The sequence below is a fragment of the Myodes glareolus genome, chromosome 3 (genome assembly GCF_982192425.1).
Source record: "Myodes glareolus chromosome 3, mMyoGla1.1, whole genome shotgun sequence".
Taxonomy (NCBI): Eukaryota; Metazoa; Chordata; class Mammalia; order Rodentia; family Cricetidae; genus Myodes; species Myodes glareolus.
In genome coordinates this window covers 35,808,981-35,828,909 of record NC_142028.1, presented here as the reverse complement: position 1 = coordinate 35,828,909, position 19,929 = coordinate 35,808,981, and the positions used below count along the sequence as shown (strand labels likewise).

At 39.8% G+C, this 19,929-nt stretch overlaps 1 protein-coding gene across 5 annotated transcripts in view; it reads left to right on the top strand.

The window, feature by feature from the left end:
- The window catches only part of Pparg (peroxisome proliferator activated receptor gamma), a 125,640-nt gene that overhangs the window by 93,031 nt on the left and 12,680 nt on the right, over positions 1-19,929 (top strand). For all 5 annotated transcript variants that reach the window (XM_085686884.2, XM_085686885.2, XM_085686883.1 and 2 more), the window contains 2 exons: positions 5,709-5,908; positions 15,288-15,738. In XM_085686884.2, the coding sequence (XP_085543010.1) occupies positions 5,709-5,908; positions 15,288-15,738 (651 nt within the window). The remainder of the gene's footprint in view (positions 1-5,708; positions 5,909-15,287; positions 15,739-19,929) is intronic.

Genomic DNA, 19,929 nt, shown 5'->3' with positions numbered 1-19,929 from the left:
TCACAGAGATCCACCTGCCTCTGCCTCCCAAGTGCTGGGTTTAAAGGCATGCACCACACCACCCAGCTGTGATTTTTTTTTTAAACTGAGATGCATTTCTCTAGATAATTCTTTTTTTTTTTATGCCAGTGATCAAACCTGCTAAGCACATGATCTACCATGCTCTACCTGCTAAGCCATGCCAAATACTAAACTGAAGTACGTGACAAGTGTTACAATAGGCTTTGTAAAGCCTCAAAGATGGAACAAGTATTGCTTTAGAAAAGAAAGCAAAGTTTATCCCCAAGTGCTGTGAGTGCAGTGTGGTTAGATCTTTGTAGTGTTTTAGAGCTAAATATAGAGATAAGAAGGAATCTTGAGACATCTTTTCCTAGTTCCTCTACTGCAGATAAAGCAATTGGGGACCATAGATATTGCATAATTTTCTGTAAACCATATAGCTGCTTTATCGCAGAGAAGAAATCAGAAATTTGACTTCCTGACAACAGTGATGGTAGTGTTAATTCTGCTGCCTTCCAAGAGGCCAGACTTCTCTCTCAGTGACTCAGAGTAACACAGAGTACATTTTCCTTTTGTCTTTGTAAATTAATCATTACTGATAGGAGACTATATATATATATATATATATATATATATATATATATATATATATATATATATATATACCTGGTCCCCAATGTATAATGGCCGTCTTTGTGTCTACATTTTAACTTTAGCCTTCTAGGAAACAACTGCCCAACTTCCCTTCCCTCCTTTGATTCTCCACCCAAAGGGTGGGAACTGGACTGGTGATTTAGTCCCCTGACAGAACACTTGCCTCGCATGTACCAGGCCCTGGGTTCCGTCCTTATCACATCTTAAAAATAAAATTTTTTTAAAAATACTAAACTAAAAACACCAGTCCTAACGACTTAGAAAAGTTAAGAGACCAACAGATAAACTAAATTTTGGGGTTTTTTTTCTTTATGTGCTGAGGGAGCAGCAGCTGCCAATCTGACCTATAACACACAGAATTTATTTTCTTGTTTAAATTATTGTTGGGGATGAAGCACAGCCCCACACCACTTCATCCCCAACAATAAAAGTTACATTAGGAAGCAGGTGCCTTGCTAAACCCTGTTTGTGACTTTGCTCAATACGTGGGTGTAGCTGGAATTACACAGGACTCCAAATACACAAATGCAACCAGCGTTCTCCCCTTTAAAAAACAGAATTCCAGGACGGGAGTAGACACCTACAATCTCAGGTAGAAGCAGGAGGATCAGGTGTTCAAGGTCATCTTCACTATGTAGCAAGTTCAAGATTAGCCTGAGCTATATGAATCTCTGGCTTGTATAAAGAAGCAAATAAAATGTTTCTCTACTTCAGATCTGTTACGTGCAGATGTAGTTCCACCAAACAGGACCTGTCTCCTTCCTTTGCTACACTCCTGATGTGTAAAAATGCTAAGACCACCTGTGGATCAAGTTATGCCTAACTTGTAACAGAGTTATTTAGCAATACAGATAATTTATTCATGAAATTTAGCTTTTGTTGAGAACTTCGGCTTATGAAAATATGCATTTGTTCAGATTCTAGTGGGGTACTACCTTAATATATCCTATTTAAAGTGATTTTGGAATGTTTTTGGCTATTTTTGCCAGATGAGGGAAAGCAGAACTGTCAGGGTAATAAGTAACTTCTTTGTTTAAATTAGCTATACTGATTACCCGTACATTTTAATCATGTTAATGTCCATGTATATTTATAGTTTCTACCTATAAAATTTTAATCATAGGAGGGGCTGGATATATGGTTCAGTAATTAGGAGCACTTGCTGCTCTTGCAGAGGATCCAGGTTTGGTTTCTAGCACTCACATGGGGGCTCACAAGGGTCAGTAACTCTAGTTTCAAAGAATTCTATACCCTCTTCTGGCCTCATAGGCATTTCACACACAGGATGCAAAAATGTATGTGCAAGCAAAATACTTATACACATTAAAAAATAAATAAATCTTTCTTTAAAAGTCAGAGGACCAATGAGATAGATCAGCAGGTAAAGAAGTTGGCCATTAACCTGAATTTCTTCCCCAGGACTCAAATAGTGGGAGAAGAGAGCCAAGTTCCACACATTGTCTTCTAACATCCCATACATACAACATGCATTCATATATATACACTAAATAAATAAAAGTGTTTTAATTAACCAGAGCTTAGGACAGTATCCAATATATGAGACTCACTTAATAATTATTTACAAAGTGAAGAGACAGTGTGGAGTGGTCTATGAAACAGTAGATGATTCTAGTAACTTCTGTCTCACTATATAATAACTCTGATGTTTTCCAAGGTTTTTTCGTAATTTCTGTGGTGTTTATTTTTATTTTTATTTTGCTTTATTATTTGCCATGCTGGGAAGTCAAACCCAAAGCTTCATCATGCATGTTAAAAAAAATCACTTTACCACTGACCCCTATATCTAACCCACAATTTCTTCATCTTTTAATATGTCATAATTCTTACTTTCTTTTATATAAACTCCCAATGTACATATTGACTCATCTGTCTATTTTTAAACTCAGTGTTTTGAAGTTTAATTCTTCACACTTTTATTATATGTGTATTTTGTTGCACCCAGGAGCAAAGATAAAACCTAGTATTCATATAGCTTCTGTTCTAGCAGAATAACTAATGTAAACCCATTAGAAACTTTGTAAAAAGCTTCACACTAATATTTATATACAAGAAAGCCTAGCATTTAGAAAGCTTTTTCAAACTTCAAGTTTTATATATATAAAGTTAAATATATATACGTACATATATATACATATATATCCTATTTGGATATATATATCCTATTTGGATATATATATATCCTATTTGGATATATATATATATATATCCTACTTGGATATATATATATCCTACTTGGATATATATATATCCTACTTGGATATATATATATCCTACTTGGATATATATATATATCCTATTTGGATATATATATATATATATCCTATTAGGATATATATATATATATATATCCTATTTGGATATATATATCCTATTTGGATATAGGGGTGGCTTATTAAAATATTACATGAGAGACCCCTAATTTTAGAATGTTCTCAAGTGGTTCTCACATGATTTGCCCCTTTTCTTCCACATTACTCAGAAGACAGCAAAGCAAATGATTAGTTCTGTGTGAAAGGAGTGGTTCAGAATGGCTTTGCAGGGGACTATAAAAGGATCTTCTACACAGTTGTTAAGTTGTTGTTTTGCATATATTAATTAATGAGTATAATTATGGCATTTGCATGTATACATATCATATTCACCCCCATTGCCTTTTCTTGTCCCTTTCCTCTCTGAAACTAGCTAGTTCCCTTCTACTTCCATGTTATTGTCATCATCGTCCTTCTTCCTCTTCTTCTCCTCGTTCCTCTTCTCCCTCTCTCTCTCATCTCCTTCTGCCTCCTTCCTTTATTTTGTGACTTAGTGAGTTTACTCAGGATAACTTACAGAAGTGTGTGTGGGAGCTATTTTTAGGAGCTTGGCAGCTTACCAGTGGCTACACTACTGAAGAAAATACCTCTGCCTCTACCAGCAACCATTAACTACTGATCCTTAGGGAGGGATAGGACCTTATTGAGCTTGGTGAATATGTGTTTTATTCATTTTATTTCAAAATGCTCTATAAGAACTTAATTCGTGTGCCCAAAAATGTACTAAGTGCTGAGTGTAACAAGCAAGACTCCTGTCTTTATGGAGGACTGCAGGCTAGAGGAGAAAAGAAAACGTTATTGTCAACTACTGTAGCCAGAATTATAAAACAGAAGAGGGAAGTGTCAAGGTCATAGACTGAGGGAACCCAGTGGACCTGGGGCCCAGGTGAGAAGGCTTCTCACTAAGCCGACATTCCCTATCCCAGTGTAGCTAAAATGGAAGAGAATAATGAGAGGCTTCAATTTTGACAAAAAAAAAAAAAAGGCAATTGTTTAAAGATTTCTGAAGGGGTCATGTACAAAAGTTATATTTATCAAAAGTATCTAAACATATTCTGATTTAATGTAAACTGAGAGGCAAACATCTCTTTCCCTCGAACTCCAAGCAAGGTCTCTATTGAGGTCCCTGTAGTGCATTAGTTTTATTAGTGATAAAGCCTAGGGCCAACTGAGATGAATTTACACATATGAAACTCAAGGATACAAAGCAATCTTTTCTCTAAAACAAAATTCAGCTGAGCACGGTGGTGACCTGTAATACCAACAGCAAGGATGCAAGTTCCAGGCTAAGTCTCAAGAATATAATATAAAATACAATAAAAAAAATAGTAAGAACTGAGTTGTAGCTCAGTAGTAGAACATGTGTTTAGCAGGCACGAGGCCCAAGAAGGTAGGAAAAGAATGTCAGATCCTCTAGAACTTGAGTTGTAGATGGTTGTGAGTCATCAAATGAGTGCTGGGAATCAAACTAGGTCCTCTACAAGAGCAGCAGGTATTCTTCACCACTAAGCCAACTCTCTAGCACCCCCATTTTAAATTTATTTTATTACTTTTTATAATTTTTTAAACAACAGCATAAAATGACCTCAAAGAAAAATCTTACTAAAAGTGACATTTTTACAAATATCAGAAAGAAAGTAAGAAAAGTTACTCAAGTTGAAACCCTATAAACAGATTGTTATTAATTTTATTTTCTGGGAATGAAATGCAAGATTTTCACATGCCAAGCAAGTGTTCTGACCCCAGACAAAAACTCACCCAGATTAATTCCCACCTTAGGCTCTATGGTCTCTCTTTAATCTTTCTTTTTCATTCACACTTCCTCACCCTTTGAGAAGCCAAGGATAAAGGTGTTGTCTTTCTGATGCTCTCAGTAAGGGGTAGTTCTGCAGAGTTAGAGGTAAATCCAGCTCCATCCATTCCATGTCCAAGTTCTTTGGTCTACTAGAGGGGCTAGAGTACCATCCTTTCTTCACAACAGGGACAAACAGATCACACAACCTGCACTAGAACAGAGCCTGGGCTTGTACAGCTTGGACTCCTGCATAGCTCCTTACTTAATTCATGAAATATGTAGGTACCTGACGTTTTGTGAAGTGCCGAAGTTACCAAAATAAGACAGTGTCCCTGTCTTCGGGATATTGTTCTACAGAGGAACAAGAGGCATATGAAGTTATAATTATAGTGTCATGTGAACATTGAAGTGCTCAGGGTGGGTGGTGTACTGGGAATAATTAGCTGTACTTGAAAGCCTTACAAAGAAGGTGACTTTACATTGGTTCCTTGTTGTTGTTATTGTTATTGTTAATTTTATTTTACATTCTTTGCATTGGTTCTTCAGGGATGGATAGGAATTGTCTTTCAATTCATATCTAAATGAGTACGTATTACTCATTAGGACTAATTAAGTCCTAATTGAGTCTAAATGACTAATTAGGACTAATAGAACTAAATGAGTCCTATTTGCTAAGCAGATTCTTCCAGTTTCCTAATAGGATCATATGTTGTCTTCTTAAGTTGAAGAAGTAAATTATTCCGGTTTTATTTTTCTGTGCTACTGTTGTGAAATAAAAACACGAGCAAAGTGGTAGATAGAAAGCAGAACCAGTGGTGGGTGGAGAGAGGAGGGACTCGTACACTGTGGGAACCAGGACTGGGGAGAGCACAAGGCAAAGCCATAGTAATGATCCAATGATTCATCCTGTCATTCCTCTTCCTCTGTAGCCATCAGGTTTGGGCGGATGCCACAGGCCGAGAAGGAGAAGCTGTTGGCGGAGATCTCCAGTGATATCGACCAGCTGAACCCAGAGTCTGCTGATCTCCGGGCCCTGGCGAAGCATTTGTATGACTCATACATAAAGTCCTTCCCGCTGACCAAAGCCAAGGCGAGGGCGATCTTGACAGGAAAGACAACAGACAAATCAGTTAGTTCTCTTCTGCTCTCTTCATGGTGGTGGTTGGGGCTGGGGGTTCTTTATTTTGACTAAATGATTTGCCTCAGTACGCATGCGTATGCAGAATATAGCTCAGCTGCGGGCTATCAAAATCTTGTGGCAGGCCAGGTCCAAAACACAGGAAATGTCTTCAAATAGGATAAGTAAACATTATTCTGAAAAAGGAGTAACTCCTCCAAGCTGTAATTTAAAAACAAAACAGAAAACACACACACACACACACACACACACACACAGAAACACCTTTGAGAGTAGTACAAGAACTCATAGGTCATCTAACATTCATGAATGAATGTGAAGCCCTCTCAGGAACTCACCCACTTTCTAGACCCATCTCTTTGCTCAGCATCAAAATAACTGGTCAGAACACAATGCCTCAGCAGCCATGGAGGAGGCCACACAGGTGTAGAAGGTGTGAGGTCCCACTTTTACCTTTTTAAGTTCCCAGAGTCTTTTGTCCCAAGTTCAGAGTGGGCACAAAAACATCCAGGATATCATGAGGCCTATTTCCTTACAGTAGCGAGCTTTGTTACTGGGAAACTGGAGGTTCTATCCTTTTATTATATGTATGAATTCTAGTTTCTACAAGGATCTAAGCTGCCTGTGCTGCTCCAATGGAATATTTTATTTTGTTTTATTATTATTTTATTTAATATTATTAAATATTTATTTATTATTATTAATGCTAAATATTGGATTGAATTCAAGGCTTCAAACATGCTAGGTACATGTATTCTAGAACTGAGCTGCATGCCTAAACCTCAAAAGGATCCTTATGTGCCTGGAGGTTTGTTGAGTGTCATTGTTTAGAAAATTCATAATAGTTGAAAACTATTGTTGAGTCTAGTTTTCTAGGAAGCAGAAAGTTTTTGACATGAAGCTGAGAATCGGCACCAAATTACATTAAAATGAAACCTATAGGCTGCTTCCCATTCCTCTGTCAGCTGGGAGTGTGACCTGGGTCACATCTCTGTCCCTCCATTTTGACAGGCAGGGCCTGGCTTTGATGATGTGGTCTACAGAATGTCCCTAAGGCGGTAAAAGCTACAGATCCCATGCAAAAGCCTGAATCCAGCTCTCGAAAGCCTTGTGTGTGGTCATTTATTTTCAAGTGAACAAGCCCAGGAGAGCAAGGCAGCTAATAAGTAGATACATGTAACACACTCAGATTTTAGAAAAAAAATCATATTTTAATGATTATCTCGGCTCTATCTTTTTAATCAAATGACTTAGAGTGTAGTCAGCTAATAGCTGTGAGAAAGAGTCACATGCCAGTAAGAACAGTTGAGTTTCTCCTTACAGGAGGGATTGATACCTATACGGTGATACACAAGGGCCCAGACCCTGTGATTCCCAAGTATTTTATACTTTCTTTACATTCTGCCTCAGGGCCATCTGAAGGCGGCTGTTGTGTATTACTACCTTTATTTAAGGGGAAGGAACTGAAGTGGAGAGGCCTAAGCACATAGGAAACTGAAGGTTATGATGTAAGCTCTCTGACTTCTAGTTGGGAACACTCTCAGTATGCTATTCCCAGGACCACAGAACACGAATCACACATAGTACAGTGCAGTCTGTCTACTAAGTACCAAAAACAGCCATGAAGACACCTGTACACGGCTACTCTGACTTCATTCCCAGGAAGAAAGTAAAGGACGACTGAAGCCACATGACTAACGAGAGTGAACACTTGAAGGCAAACTGCAACAGCTTGCCAAGAGCAGGTGCAGGAAAGAGGATTGGAGTGTGGGATCTCAGAGCTAGGCTCTGGGGAGGGGGTTGCTGAAAGGCGAGGAGTCCCATAGTGGCCAGTTCAGCTTTACCATTCATTTTGCCGGCTCTGGGTTCTTATCGCCTCACCTCCAGTGCACACCTGAAATCCATGCTGGAAATCTTATCAATTTAGTACTACTTAAAAGTTAGGTGGAAGAGAGAGAGAGAGACTACCCTAATAGGCAATAATTTAAATTTATATAATGGGTTGCCAATGTATTCCTATCTCTGTTCTGAAGGACGCAGAGACCAAACCACTAGAAATCCCTTGGAAACCTCATCCCAACTGACTTTTTGGCTCTGAATCTTTGAGTTAAAAATAAGATAATTGGAGGCCCTTTGTGAAACAAATAGCTATTAAGCTATTTAAGGAAGGGGCTACAAAAGCTTGATTATAGACTTCTCAATTCAGAGGCCAAGGGTTGTCATTTTTCCCTATAGTAAGTAGGCTTGTGCCTTGCCCATAGTAGTTACTCAGACTATTTGTTTAATTGAATTAAAGACTGTTGCTTATGCCCTTTGAAATTATGGACTTTCAACAGAGGGCTTTTCACTATCCCAATATTTGTTCATCTAACTAGACATCATTAGTGATTGGATAGTGACAGAATTGCCTCCAGTTGAAGTCTCGAAAAAGAAAAAGAGGCCCAGTCAAATATAAAAAACTCATTCACTGATTATACAGAACTAAAATCAAATTGTTTGGCACTGTTTTCTCCTTATCTGGTGAAATCAAACTGTGCACCAATGGAAAGAAATTTTTCAGTAGAGAATATGGAAGAGAAACCCAAAATGTGATTTGCAGTGAGATTTGCTCTTTATCAGCATGGTCCTATTATTCATTTGATAGCATCTATCTCAGGGGTGTTATGTTATCTCTTGGCCAGGACTGTGAAAGCTAAGATTTGCATTGATAGGGAAAGTTTTGCTGAAGTGTGGCCTCTCGAGATGGTGGGGGATGTGAGAAAGTGGCTGAGGCTGTGAGGAGAGCAGTTTAGGTCTTATTATGCGCACAGCTTGCAGCTGATGTCAGCGGCATCAGTTAGGCCAAGCCTGGGGGAGGCTGTTCAGTGTAGTGGATGACCAATTACCCAGAACCCTTCTGAAGGAAATGATGGACTGAAGAGGCCATTCTTTATACGTTTATCTCACTGCTCAATTTAACCAGAGCCTGTTAGGAACCCACCAGCTGCTGCCCTCACAGCCCTTGCCTCCAGGCCAGCAAGGGCCACTCCCCTCCTCAGCTACACTTCCTCCTTCTATATCTTATCCCCTGGGGACACTCACACCTTTCAAACAGATAAATTAAGTGTTCCTTCTCTCACCCTATCAACTTTAACATCATATCTTTGGGATAAGATACCAATAATTTTCATCATCTTGCCTTCAAGAGTATGGCCTGGGTGTTCTAGGCTCAAGGGGATGTGAGCTACAGAATCACTAAAGAACTCTTAGGAGCAGTATGCCTTTTCTCTGCTCTCAAACAGGGTGGAACCCATTTCCCCACCACCTGATTTTCATCCAATGGTTTGCTTCAGCTACAGTCCTTCCCTCACTGAAGAAATACTACAGATCTCTGAAGCCCATACATGGGCTGGAACTAGAGTCCTCATTTCTTGAAGGCAGTTTGATAACTAAATGGACTTTGGAAGTTTGGGATGTTTGACTACCACGCTGGTGCAGTGGTCACGTGATCCCGTGTTTGTTGATGAAAATAAACAGAGTGGTTTTCAAAAACCATTCTCAGTGCCATGGCTTGCCATAAAACAATAACTAGAAAACCCCTGGGTATACCTGCCAACTCTTCACTATATACCTAAGGGTGATGCCTGCTGAAGCCCTGACTGTATTCAAACTATAAATAAGAAATAAAACATTTTATTTATACTGTATTGGACTTTGGGTTCCAAGGTATCGTGTTGTTTATGATAGGCACATGTAAAGTCACTTTTTTCTTTAACAACAGGGGCAAACTGGTGCCATTAGAAAAATGATCATTCTGAATAGTATATGAAATCCAAAACCACCGAATCATAAAGCCCAAGCAGAATTGTAAACTGCTGTGGAAATATTTCTCTGCCCATTTACATTTATGCTTTCTACATATACAGAGGCCATCACATTTTACCGAGTCAAATAATAGGAAAGATATATCTTCTTAAGCCATGTCCTTACAGATAGACAAAGCATAGCCTATCCCTTCATCTTTGAAGAGCCTGAATGAACTAGAATATCCTCCCCTGAGGAGAGAAGTATTGAGGGAGCTGTTGAAGAAGACTTAGGAGCCCCGTACGAATAAAGCAGGAGGCAGTACTGAACAATTTCCAAGGCTGCTCAAGTTAGGTTCCTGACATCATTGATCCATTTATCAATAGTAATAAATAAATCCTTTTATGATTAGAGTCTTTAGTAGTAGCTAACAATATGATAGATCTGAACTAATAATGCTTTTTAGAGAAGAAACAAAAAGAAAATTATTCTAGGTTTGTGTGTATAACTCAGTGGTAGAACTCTTGCCTGCATATACAGGGCTCAGGGTGTCATTCCCAACACCAAACAATAGCAATAATATTCAGTATAGTTGAGGAGGAAAGAATTTGGGCTTCTTATTTTTATTTATTCATTTATTTTTGTTGTTGGATTGAGTTGACTAGTACTTTTGTTCATCTACTGAGTGGCTGATATTGAACAATTTATTTAAGAGCTATGGCTATGAGTTGGTTCATTTGAGTGTGAATAAATTTTTTTAGGCTTTTATTTGTTTGTCTTAAATCACTAGACCACATGGGAACACAGAATTACATCTGGTAGACTTTCTAACTTAACTTCCATCACGAGCAGCACTTGCTTATAAGAAATATCATTCAAAAGGCACTGCCCAAGGACCTCAGCACAGAAGGGCTTGGGTTTAAAAGCCCTTGTTCTTTCCAGAAAAGCGAGTGTACTGGAAAAAAAAGTTAAAATAAATGGAGAAGCTGGGAGAGGGTATTAAAGAAGAGAGTCAGGAGGATATGCCAGTTCTCGGCCAGGGTTCGATATAAAGAACTCTTGAACTTTAAGTTTCTTCACACTTAGAGAGTAGCGATGTGTACTTTCAGAAGAGCTTTTGCATCCTGTGGATCCCATGGTTTCAACAAAGCAAAACTGAAACACAGGAGGAGCAAGAACAGAAAGAAAGTTGAGGAAACCAATGTACTTGGGTTGGCATTTTTTAATTGTAGAGGACAAGGTGTATGCCCAACATTATGAAAGCCAAGAAACAAGAAGGCAGAAACATATTCAAAAGATAGGCTCTAAGAAGGTAGTGTTCTTCTTTGAAAAATCTGTATATCTGAAAAGGCCCTTGAAATGAGGCCCACGTTTTCCCAAACCTGGTATTGGTTGTTGGTTTGGTTTGATTTGGAAACAGGGTCGCCTGTAGCCCAGGCTGACCTAGAATTCTCTCTGTAGCCAAGATGAATTTAAGCTTCAGATTCTCCTGTCATTACCTCCCAAATACTAGGATTACAAGCAAGCAGCACCATTCCTGGCCTCCCATTCAGCTGTAATTCTATACTGTTATTATCACGGGATTTTCTGTGAACAGGTCAGCTAATATGCAGATGTGTGTGTGGCAAATTAGAGAAATTACTCAGAATAACCTGAGCTGTATTAGTCGATCTTTCTTATTTACCTCCTTGAATGGGTTGTTTTATTAGTCAAGAGGAGCTGACCTAGCACTTTGTGTAGAAGCCCTTCTATAACTCAGATGTTAACATGCTGATGGCTCACGAAGAGGCACATCCACACAGTGTTACAGGCTGTGCTTAGCATTTATGAGCCCCAAGTCCAATCCCTAGCACTAAGGAAAGAGAAGGAAAGAATGATCCTTCTATGGCCAGCAAAGCTTGGGCAGCAGAGAACCCTGTTCCCAGAGCCGTGTCTACTGTTTTGAGAGAAATTTTGTGCTCATCATTTGCATATTTTTCTTAGACCGTGCATGCGTTTTGAACCCTAAAAACCTAGATGGGCCTCTGAGCATGTCTAGTTGTTGTTTTCTTTACTGGTAAGTAAGGGTGCCTACCTAGCCATTTGATGCCATTTCTGAAGGTAAACACACTGTAAACTCGAACTAAAAACTCGAACTAGTCAAATTTTGAAGACAATGTGACTCTTCCTGCAAATGGTGTGTCATCAAAAGACACTGTATAAATTAACCCAAAGCACCAGTTGACTTTGTACAAAATACAAAAATGTGATCCAAGACATACAGTTCATTTTATGTAGAATACTGCACCAAAAGAAAGCTGTTTATGTTGTAGTGCATTAATAACTCAGTTCTCAATAAGCAGGCGAGCCGCTGCTTTCTCAGTGGGTTTGAGGATGGGGAAGTCTCAGTGACATGTGAAAGTGGTGCCTTCGTGGATGGTTTGCGGTATGAGAACTGGTAAGCTGGTGGCCTGGGAATCACTCTCACAGTTTGACACAACCACATAGAAGCAGAAAGAACTTATGCAGGGTCAAAAAAAAAAAGCATATTAAAACATAACTAGGAAAAGCAACAACAAAACCTCCACTGGTGTTCACTTGCGTGTCAGTGTTCAGAACTCTCTGCCGGCTTCCCACTTTTTCAGAAATGTCAGAAATGCTGAAGGGATTTAAAAAAAAAAAAAAAACTGGTTTGGCATGATGGTGGGGGTGCTGCCTCTTTTCTCTGTCCTTGAATATTTACTGCCAGGATATCCTGACCAACACTGATTGCCAAGGGGTTAAAGTCACATTGTTGTTAAATTGGGAGAGAAAATTAGCAGGATTTGGTGCCCTATGCTCAGCTATCCTAGAGTTTCAAAAACAGGAACCTGGGGCTTTATATGAGGGGCAGGGGAAGTCAAGGAGAATCACAAGGGTGATGGACCAGGGCAGAGTTCCAGAGAAATCGCTTACTTGGAGGTGAAAGAATCTGATGCTTATGCTTTGCCAAGAACCCACATGACTGAGCAGAAGCTCACCCAAAAACTGAAAGGGTAGCTCTGGGTACAGTCTCCCCGGGTGTGAAAGATAGTTTACTCAGAGCCTTGAGCATTCTAGGCAAGTGCTGTATAGGGAACCATATGCCCAGCTGAGGTGATGCTTTTCTGTTCATGTTGTCTGTAGTCTAACATGTTTGACTGAACTTATTTCTTTGTTGTCCACATTCATATTCTCATGAGAGTAAAGAAAGTCAAGGGGCCAGGGGTGTGGCAAGCTTGGAACCCTGTACTTAATCCCCAGCAAAGCATGAGCCAGGTGTGGTAGTGCCTGTTTAATCCCCCCACTTGGGAGGTGGAGGCAGGAGGACCAGAAGTTCAGGATAATCCTCTGGTACATATCAAGTTTAAGGCCAGCCTAGGTATGTGAGACCTTGTTTAAAAATGTTTAAGTCGTTTACATTTTGTTAATATAAATTATAATACACTATAAGGCTCCTAGAGCTCCAATAGAGGAGGAGGAGGCAGGGAGCTCATGTAAAATCTTCATACATTCAAATTTTTTCTCAAGGTTAAAATCTGATCAGAATTCAGGAATAAAATAGTGCATTTTGACTGATATAAATGACTGTGCCTTTCTTTATCCTCTTCTTACTAATGATGGCAATTGTGGAGTAAACAATTGCTTGGGGTAAACAGAAGCAGGATGTCTGAAAAACAGTGAGCAGATTTGCTCCTAATTGTCTTGAAGAATCACAAAGGCAGCAAGCAAATGGCCTCTGAGTCCCGAGTCCCCCCACCCCCACCCAGGTGTGTTGAGCACTGTGGTTGACGTGAATTGAGGGCAGCAGTGTTTCTAGAACAACTCAACTCTGATGAGTTTGTACAATGTGTGTATTTGGAAATCTCCTCAGAGTCTAGGAGTCCTCAGTGTGGAACAGAATGAGCTTGTTGAAAATCAGGGACTCTTATCTGCAAGAGTTCATAATGAAATCTCTGGCTAGAACATCCTGAAGCTGGCTACTGTTATCGCCTGTGCACCTCACCCCCCAATCCTGACATTTAGCTCTCAGAACCTCTGCTCAAAAGAAATTACTTTTAGTGCATCAGAGAATATGTGATCATGTGTGATCGTGTGTCACATATCTCACACACACACACGCACACACCCTGCCTCCATACACACTAGAAATGCAGCTAGACTCTCCTCTAGAAAAGAAACAGAAACCTCCAATTTTGTCAGCTCCCTAGCAGTGATGTTGCACGCTTTTAATCCCAGTACCATTTGAGGTCACAGCCTAGACAGCCAAGGATACACAGAGAAACCCTGTTTCAAAAAACAAAAACAAAACAAAGCAAAACACCTTGAGACTTTGGAAGGGTAAATAGCTTTCCCTAAGTTACATAGTTAACCAGCCATCACACAACAGCTGACAAAGCCTACAACCCTCGGTAACCTTAGTTCCAGGGGATCTGACGCAGTGTTCTGACATATACAAGCACCAAACATACATAGTACATTTATATGCAGACAAGTCAACACCCATACAAATAAAATAAAAATAAATCTCTGGGGGGAAAAGTTAATCATAGAACCTAATAATAGCCTCAGTTTTTATTCCAGTGCTCAAAAATATAATATTTAATAAGATTGAGGTTAGCTCTTTCTAGGGTCCAGTGCATGTAATAAGTGCAAAGTGTTCCTTCTTCCTAGTTGCTCAGCCTCGAGACTTTCACAACGACCATAAGCCTGTGGCTGTTCTGTACAAAGGAACAGAGAGCAGAGTGTCATGGCAAACACGAGTGGCTTTTGAAAGCAGCCTGTTGCAAACCTGAGTAATTGATGCATTCATTTTATTAGTTGATCCTTAAGAATGGATATATTAAAATTTAAGTTCAGGACTGGGACTGCAGCTCAGTGATAGAGCATTTACTTAGCACGCATGGGGCTCTATGGTTAAATTTTCAAAACTATAAAAATTAAAAAAGCTAAAATCCATTTTTACTTTACTACTTTTTGCAGTGTTTTGCCCACAGGCCTCCTACAGCTGCTTTTTCTGAAACAGATGGCTTCCAGAGCATTTAAAAAAAAGAAAGAAAGAAAGAAAGAAAGAAATAGACATTTTCTTGGCTCAATATTTTTAATCTGCTTTGAGTGATTTTTTAATAGGGAAATATATTTTATATGTACACTGTGTTTCCTTGTGATCTGAGTAAATTTGATCTAAAGCTGCAAGATTAGCTTATGTTCACGTGGGTTTTTTTCAATTATAACTTGCTTTAACTACTTTTTGTTTTAAAAAAAGATTGAATATGTATTTTCTTGAAATTCATTTTTTTAAAAAAAATCTTTTTTTTTTTTGTCATTTTAAAAATCTAACAAATCGAAGCTATTAGCCAGTTCCAGAGTAACACAGTGGTGGTATAAGTTGAAGGAAAAGCGTCAGTGGAATGTTTGACCCCAGCAGATCACAGTGATGAATCGGAAGAGCCCTTTCTCCTGATTAAGTCCCTTTAGCCTTCACAGTTTTACTCAGCAAAGCAATACATCTATGGGCTCTGGACTAGGGTGGTGTTCTCCCAGAACAAGGAATCACCAACTCAACCACTTTTTCCTTTTTCATTTGCAGCCATTTGTCATTTACGACATGAATTCCTTAATGATGGGAGAAGATAAAATCAAGTTCAAACACATCACCCCTTTGCAGGAGCAGAGCAAAGAAGTGGCCATCCGCATTTTCCAAGGGTGCCAGTTTCGATCTGTGGAAGCCGTTCAAGAGATCACAGAATATGCCAAAAACATCCCTGGTTTCATTAACCTTGACTTGAATGACCAAGTGACTCTGCTCAAGTACGGTGTCCATGAAATCATCTATACAATGCTGGCCTCCCTGATGAATAAAGATGGAGTCCTCATATCAGAGGGTCAAGGATTCATGACCAGGGAGTTCCTCAAAAGCCTGCGGAAGCCCTTTGGTGACTTTATGGAGCCCAAGTTTGAGTTTGCTGTGAAGTTCAATGCACTGGAATTAGATGACAGTGACTTGGCCATATTTATAGCTGTCATTATTCTCAGTGGAGGTAAGATTCATCTTTTGATTTAGATTTAGAAAAAGGTGGGATGGTGGTGGGATTGCATTTTCTCAGTATTCTGTGTTCCTTCTTACTGACTCTGCTTGTGCAGAACATGCCGGTGGCACAGTGCCATGAACATGTCACTGCCGAGCTGAATACCATAGACATTCGGAGTGAAGGCTGTGGGGATCCAGGCTCCTTGTTTCTATTCATCACACTGGGTTTTGTTTTGTTTTGTTTTGTTTTTCTGGCCAAATCCAATCCTGAAAAACAAATGCCTTCTTTTCTTTTCTCACGTTATTTTTCCTTGTCTTTCCCTCTTCCTTCCCAAAAGGCCTATCTGGTCTTCAGCTCATTTTAGTAATGACGCATGTAGCTTGACTTTGACAATACCCCTGTGGTATAGAGCAGGCAACTGTGTGTGATCTTGGCCCAGTTAATGCTTCCACCCCACCTTCCTTGCATCAGGAATCAGGGAATGTACACATGCTAAACTCCACCTTCTCTCTCATCTGGCTTCTTATGGCTTCCCTTTTGGGCCTTTGTAAGACTCTTAGCTGTGATTACCAATTCACTTGAACCAAGAGTACACCACAGAGAAAGAAATTGAGCTACTTGGCAGTTTATCGAAATTTTTGCCTTGCAAATACATGATCTAACTAACCAACTCCAAAAGCCTCATTTTATATTAAATGTTGTTTTTAAGGGTCTCTCTCTCTCTCTCTCTCTCTCTCTCTCTCTCTCTCTCTCTCTCTCTTTCTCTCTCTCTCTCTCTCTCTTGTTTCCAGGTAAGTAGAACTTTCCACTTTCATCTCTTTCTGTAAAAATTGCTTTGAGCCAGATGTAATAGTGCACACTTAGAATCCTAGCACTGGAGAGGCTGAGACAAGAGAATCTTGAGTTGATGGTCCGCTTAGGCTACATAATGTTTTAAAAGAACAAACAAACAAAACTTTGCTTTTTAAATGGTGAAGTCTTATATTGGAATTGACTTTAGATGCACGTTCTGTGTGAACTGTTCAGAAACCTATTTATGAGAACTTACCTGTAGGAAAGGGGAATCTATAGGTGTAAAGGTGTATTGTTGCTTAGTATAAAAAGCATGATCTGATGGTTAGTCTTGTGCAATGGAGAGCAGATGCTTTCAAGTAAGGTGCATGGTAATTACTAAGGGCAGTAAGAGCCAACACCGAGGAGGTACCTCTAATGCCAGATAGTGTTCTGAGCGCTTCCTACACAAATCCTCACCACAGCTCAGTGAGGTGAGTGCCATTTTTTAAGTGAGGAAACCGAAGCACTGGAAGGCATGTGCCCCTGCCCGCAGCGACATAACCAGTGTCAGATGTAGTCTGGCATAATGTCACATGTCTTTAATACCAGCACTCCAGAGGCAGGCAGATCTCTATGAGTTCAAGGCTAGCCTGGATTTCTATGAGTTCCAGCCCAACCAGACAACATAGTAAGTGAAACATGTCTAAAGAAAGATGCAGTGGGATTGCTTGTCTGCTTCTAGAGTCCATGCTCCAAGTTTATTCTGTGAAAACAAAGTTGCCTTATGTGACTGGGGAGCAGAGAGATACGCAGTATGGCAAGGGTTAGGCAGTATCAAGTGGTCACTCACTTTAAGATAATTTTGTGTTGTCTTTGTCAGTTGGGATGGAACCAAGAACCAGGCATGCAGTGACCACTGACAAGAGAGCATCTACTGCCCAAGCTCAGCACACCCTCACACTGAATCAACATGTTTTTGGAATTGAGTGGTTGACTTTTAGGAGTTTTGGTACTAGGGATTAAACTCATGGCCTCAGGCATGTCTACAACTGAATTAGATTTCCGGCCCCAGAAGCACCATTAATGACTATAATGACCATAAAATACTCTATTTTATAAAGAGTCTCTTATAGATCAAATCATCTCCCTATATATTATTATTTCATTTTGAATGACAGCAAAAACATAGAAGAGTGCTGAAAAATGTGTTCCCTTATATTTTTTTTTGTTTATTTCATTATTTAAGTTTTTGAAACAGGGACTCAAGTTACCCTAAACTCATTATGTTGTTGAGACTGGCCTTGAACTCCTGATCCTCAGTGCTGGGATATAGGCTGTGCTTTTCTTTGGAAAGTGTTCTATATTTTAATTGCTAAGTATTCTTCTATATAAATTTCTGTCTAACCTCAGATGATTTTGTCATTGTAAATTTCCAGAAATTGAATTCAAAGCTATGAACATTTTAAAGTCTTTTTATTTCATCATTATCATAAAGTTTGCAGTCATTTATATCCATAGACACTAAGGGAAGCATTTGGAAAAAATCCATTCAAATATCTTACTTTGTAAATAGGAAAAGTGTGAACACGAAACAATCATGATGGACTGAGGCAGGAGCTCAGTGAAAGAGTGATTGTCTGATACATGCAAAGGTTCCAAGCACCACAGAAATAAAAATATATACTCAAACATATATACATACACATGTGCACATATACACACATGCATGCACATATACAGGCATACACCATTAGTTAGTTGGTTGAGAAACCACACAATAAACAATGCGCATGGATTTAATGCTGTAATTATTAGCTCGTGCTAGTTCATGAAGGTGAGAATAACACCAGTGACAAGTACTCTGTATAAAGAAGTTCCTTTTGTCTTCACAAAAGCCAGGATTCAGATCTCATCCACACAACAATGGAAGATATCCCAAGGTAGCAGGCTGCCAGATTATTAAGATCTTTTAACCTTGTGAATATTTCTAGACTTCCTCAAAGCAGCTGACTAACCACTGATATGCTCCTACATCACAGAAAGGAAAAATCCTTCCCCAACCAAAGTTGAAATTATAGATAAAGGCCAAATACAGGCAACAGAAAAGAGTAAAATTGGCCCATGTTTGTAGAGCTCACAGGAATGTGATTCTCCTCTTTACTCAGGAGACTGGTTGTGTGCAGGCCAAACAAAAGCTGCCCAATTGCCATTCCCAGTCCAAGGACTGACTTCCAGTAAGTTCTCATCATCCATAGATGTGAGATCAATAACCCAAGCCCAGCTTTATTAGAAACAGTTTCCAAATTAGCCATTGCTTGTTGATTGTTTTTCTTTATTCTAAAATTCCGAGAAAACATCTTGTAAATAAGAGCAATTATATCCAGAAAACAGAGTTCTGCCCCTATCTAATCTCAGCAAGAGCGATTATATCCAGAAAACAGAGTTCTGTCCTTAACCAGTCTCAGCAAGAGCAATTATATCCAGAAAACAGGGCTCTGCCCCTATTCAGTCTCAGCAAGAGCGGTTATATCCAGAAAACAGGCTTCTGTCCCTATCCAGTCTCAGCAAGAGCGCTTATCTCTTCAGCACTTCAGAAGTCTGTTGCTTTAGTGATTTTGGAAAGCAGTGCTTTAGGCAAGGGTCATAGGAGCCCTTTTGAGCTGGAACTTTAGCTCTGGTGAAGGCACTTAGGTGCTCAAACTGGGGAAAGAATGAGGAAGATGAGACTGTATAAGGAGAGGATCAGAGCTGGGGAGGCAGTTAGAGGGACCAAAGAGGAAGACTGTAGATAGAAATGTCAATTTGACCCAACTCAGGACTTGCTGGGGAAATAAGTGTTACTACCCACTGAACACTGCGGACCCGTTGATCTGGTTCTTAGATTTGAACTGGGTTTAGCAACTCTTTGTGTACTCAGCTGTTGCAGCCAGCTTACTGAGAGAGATGACCTAGTTCTCAAAGTCTCCTCATCTGTCTCCTCTGAGCTGGATCAAGAAATGAAATAAAAAGAATGGTAGTGCTTGGGAGCCAACGTGTAGCACTTCTTAAGAGCAGTGGTCAGTCTTCCCTGGATCCCAGTGGGGCACAGGGGTTTTTATTCTCACTTCATAGGCAGAGAAATAAGTGTCCTGAACTCGGATTTGTACAAGATCTGATGCCTATTGAATAGTAGGACTGGGCTAAAAGCCAAATGTCCTGTCGCTGGGATAGCCCTATCCCCTCTGTTTCCTTGCTAGAAGATCACAGTTCACTCTCTGCAGCTGGTAGCTGCAGCCCGCATTCCCACCCCCATGTTCCTTCCTTAAGACCTGAACCTGGAAGCCAGGGGAGCACTTCCTTGTAATCCCAGCAAATAACAGCTTCCATTGCACCCTCTAGTCTCACTGCAGGGCGGGGGGGGGGGGGGGTCGGTAGTGTTGAGAGTAA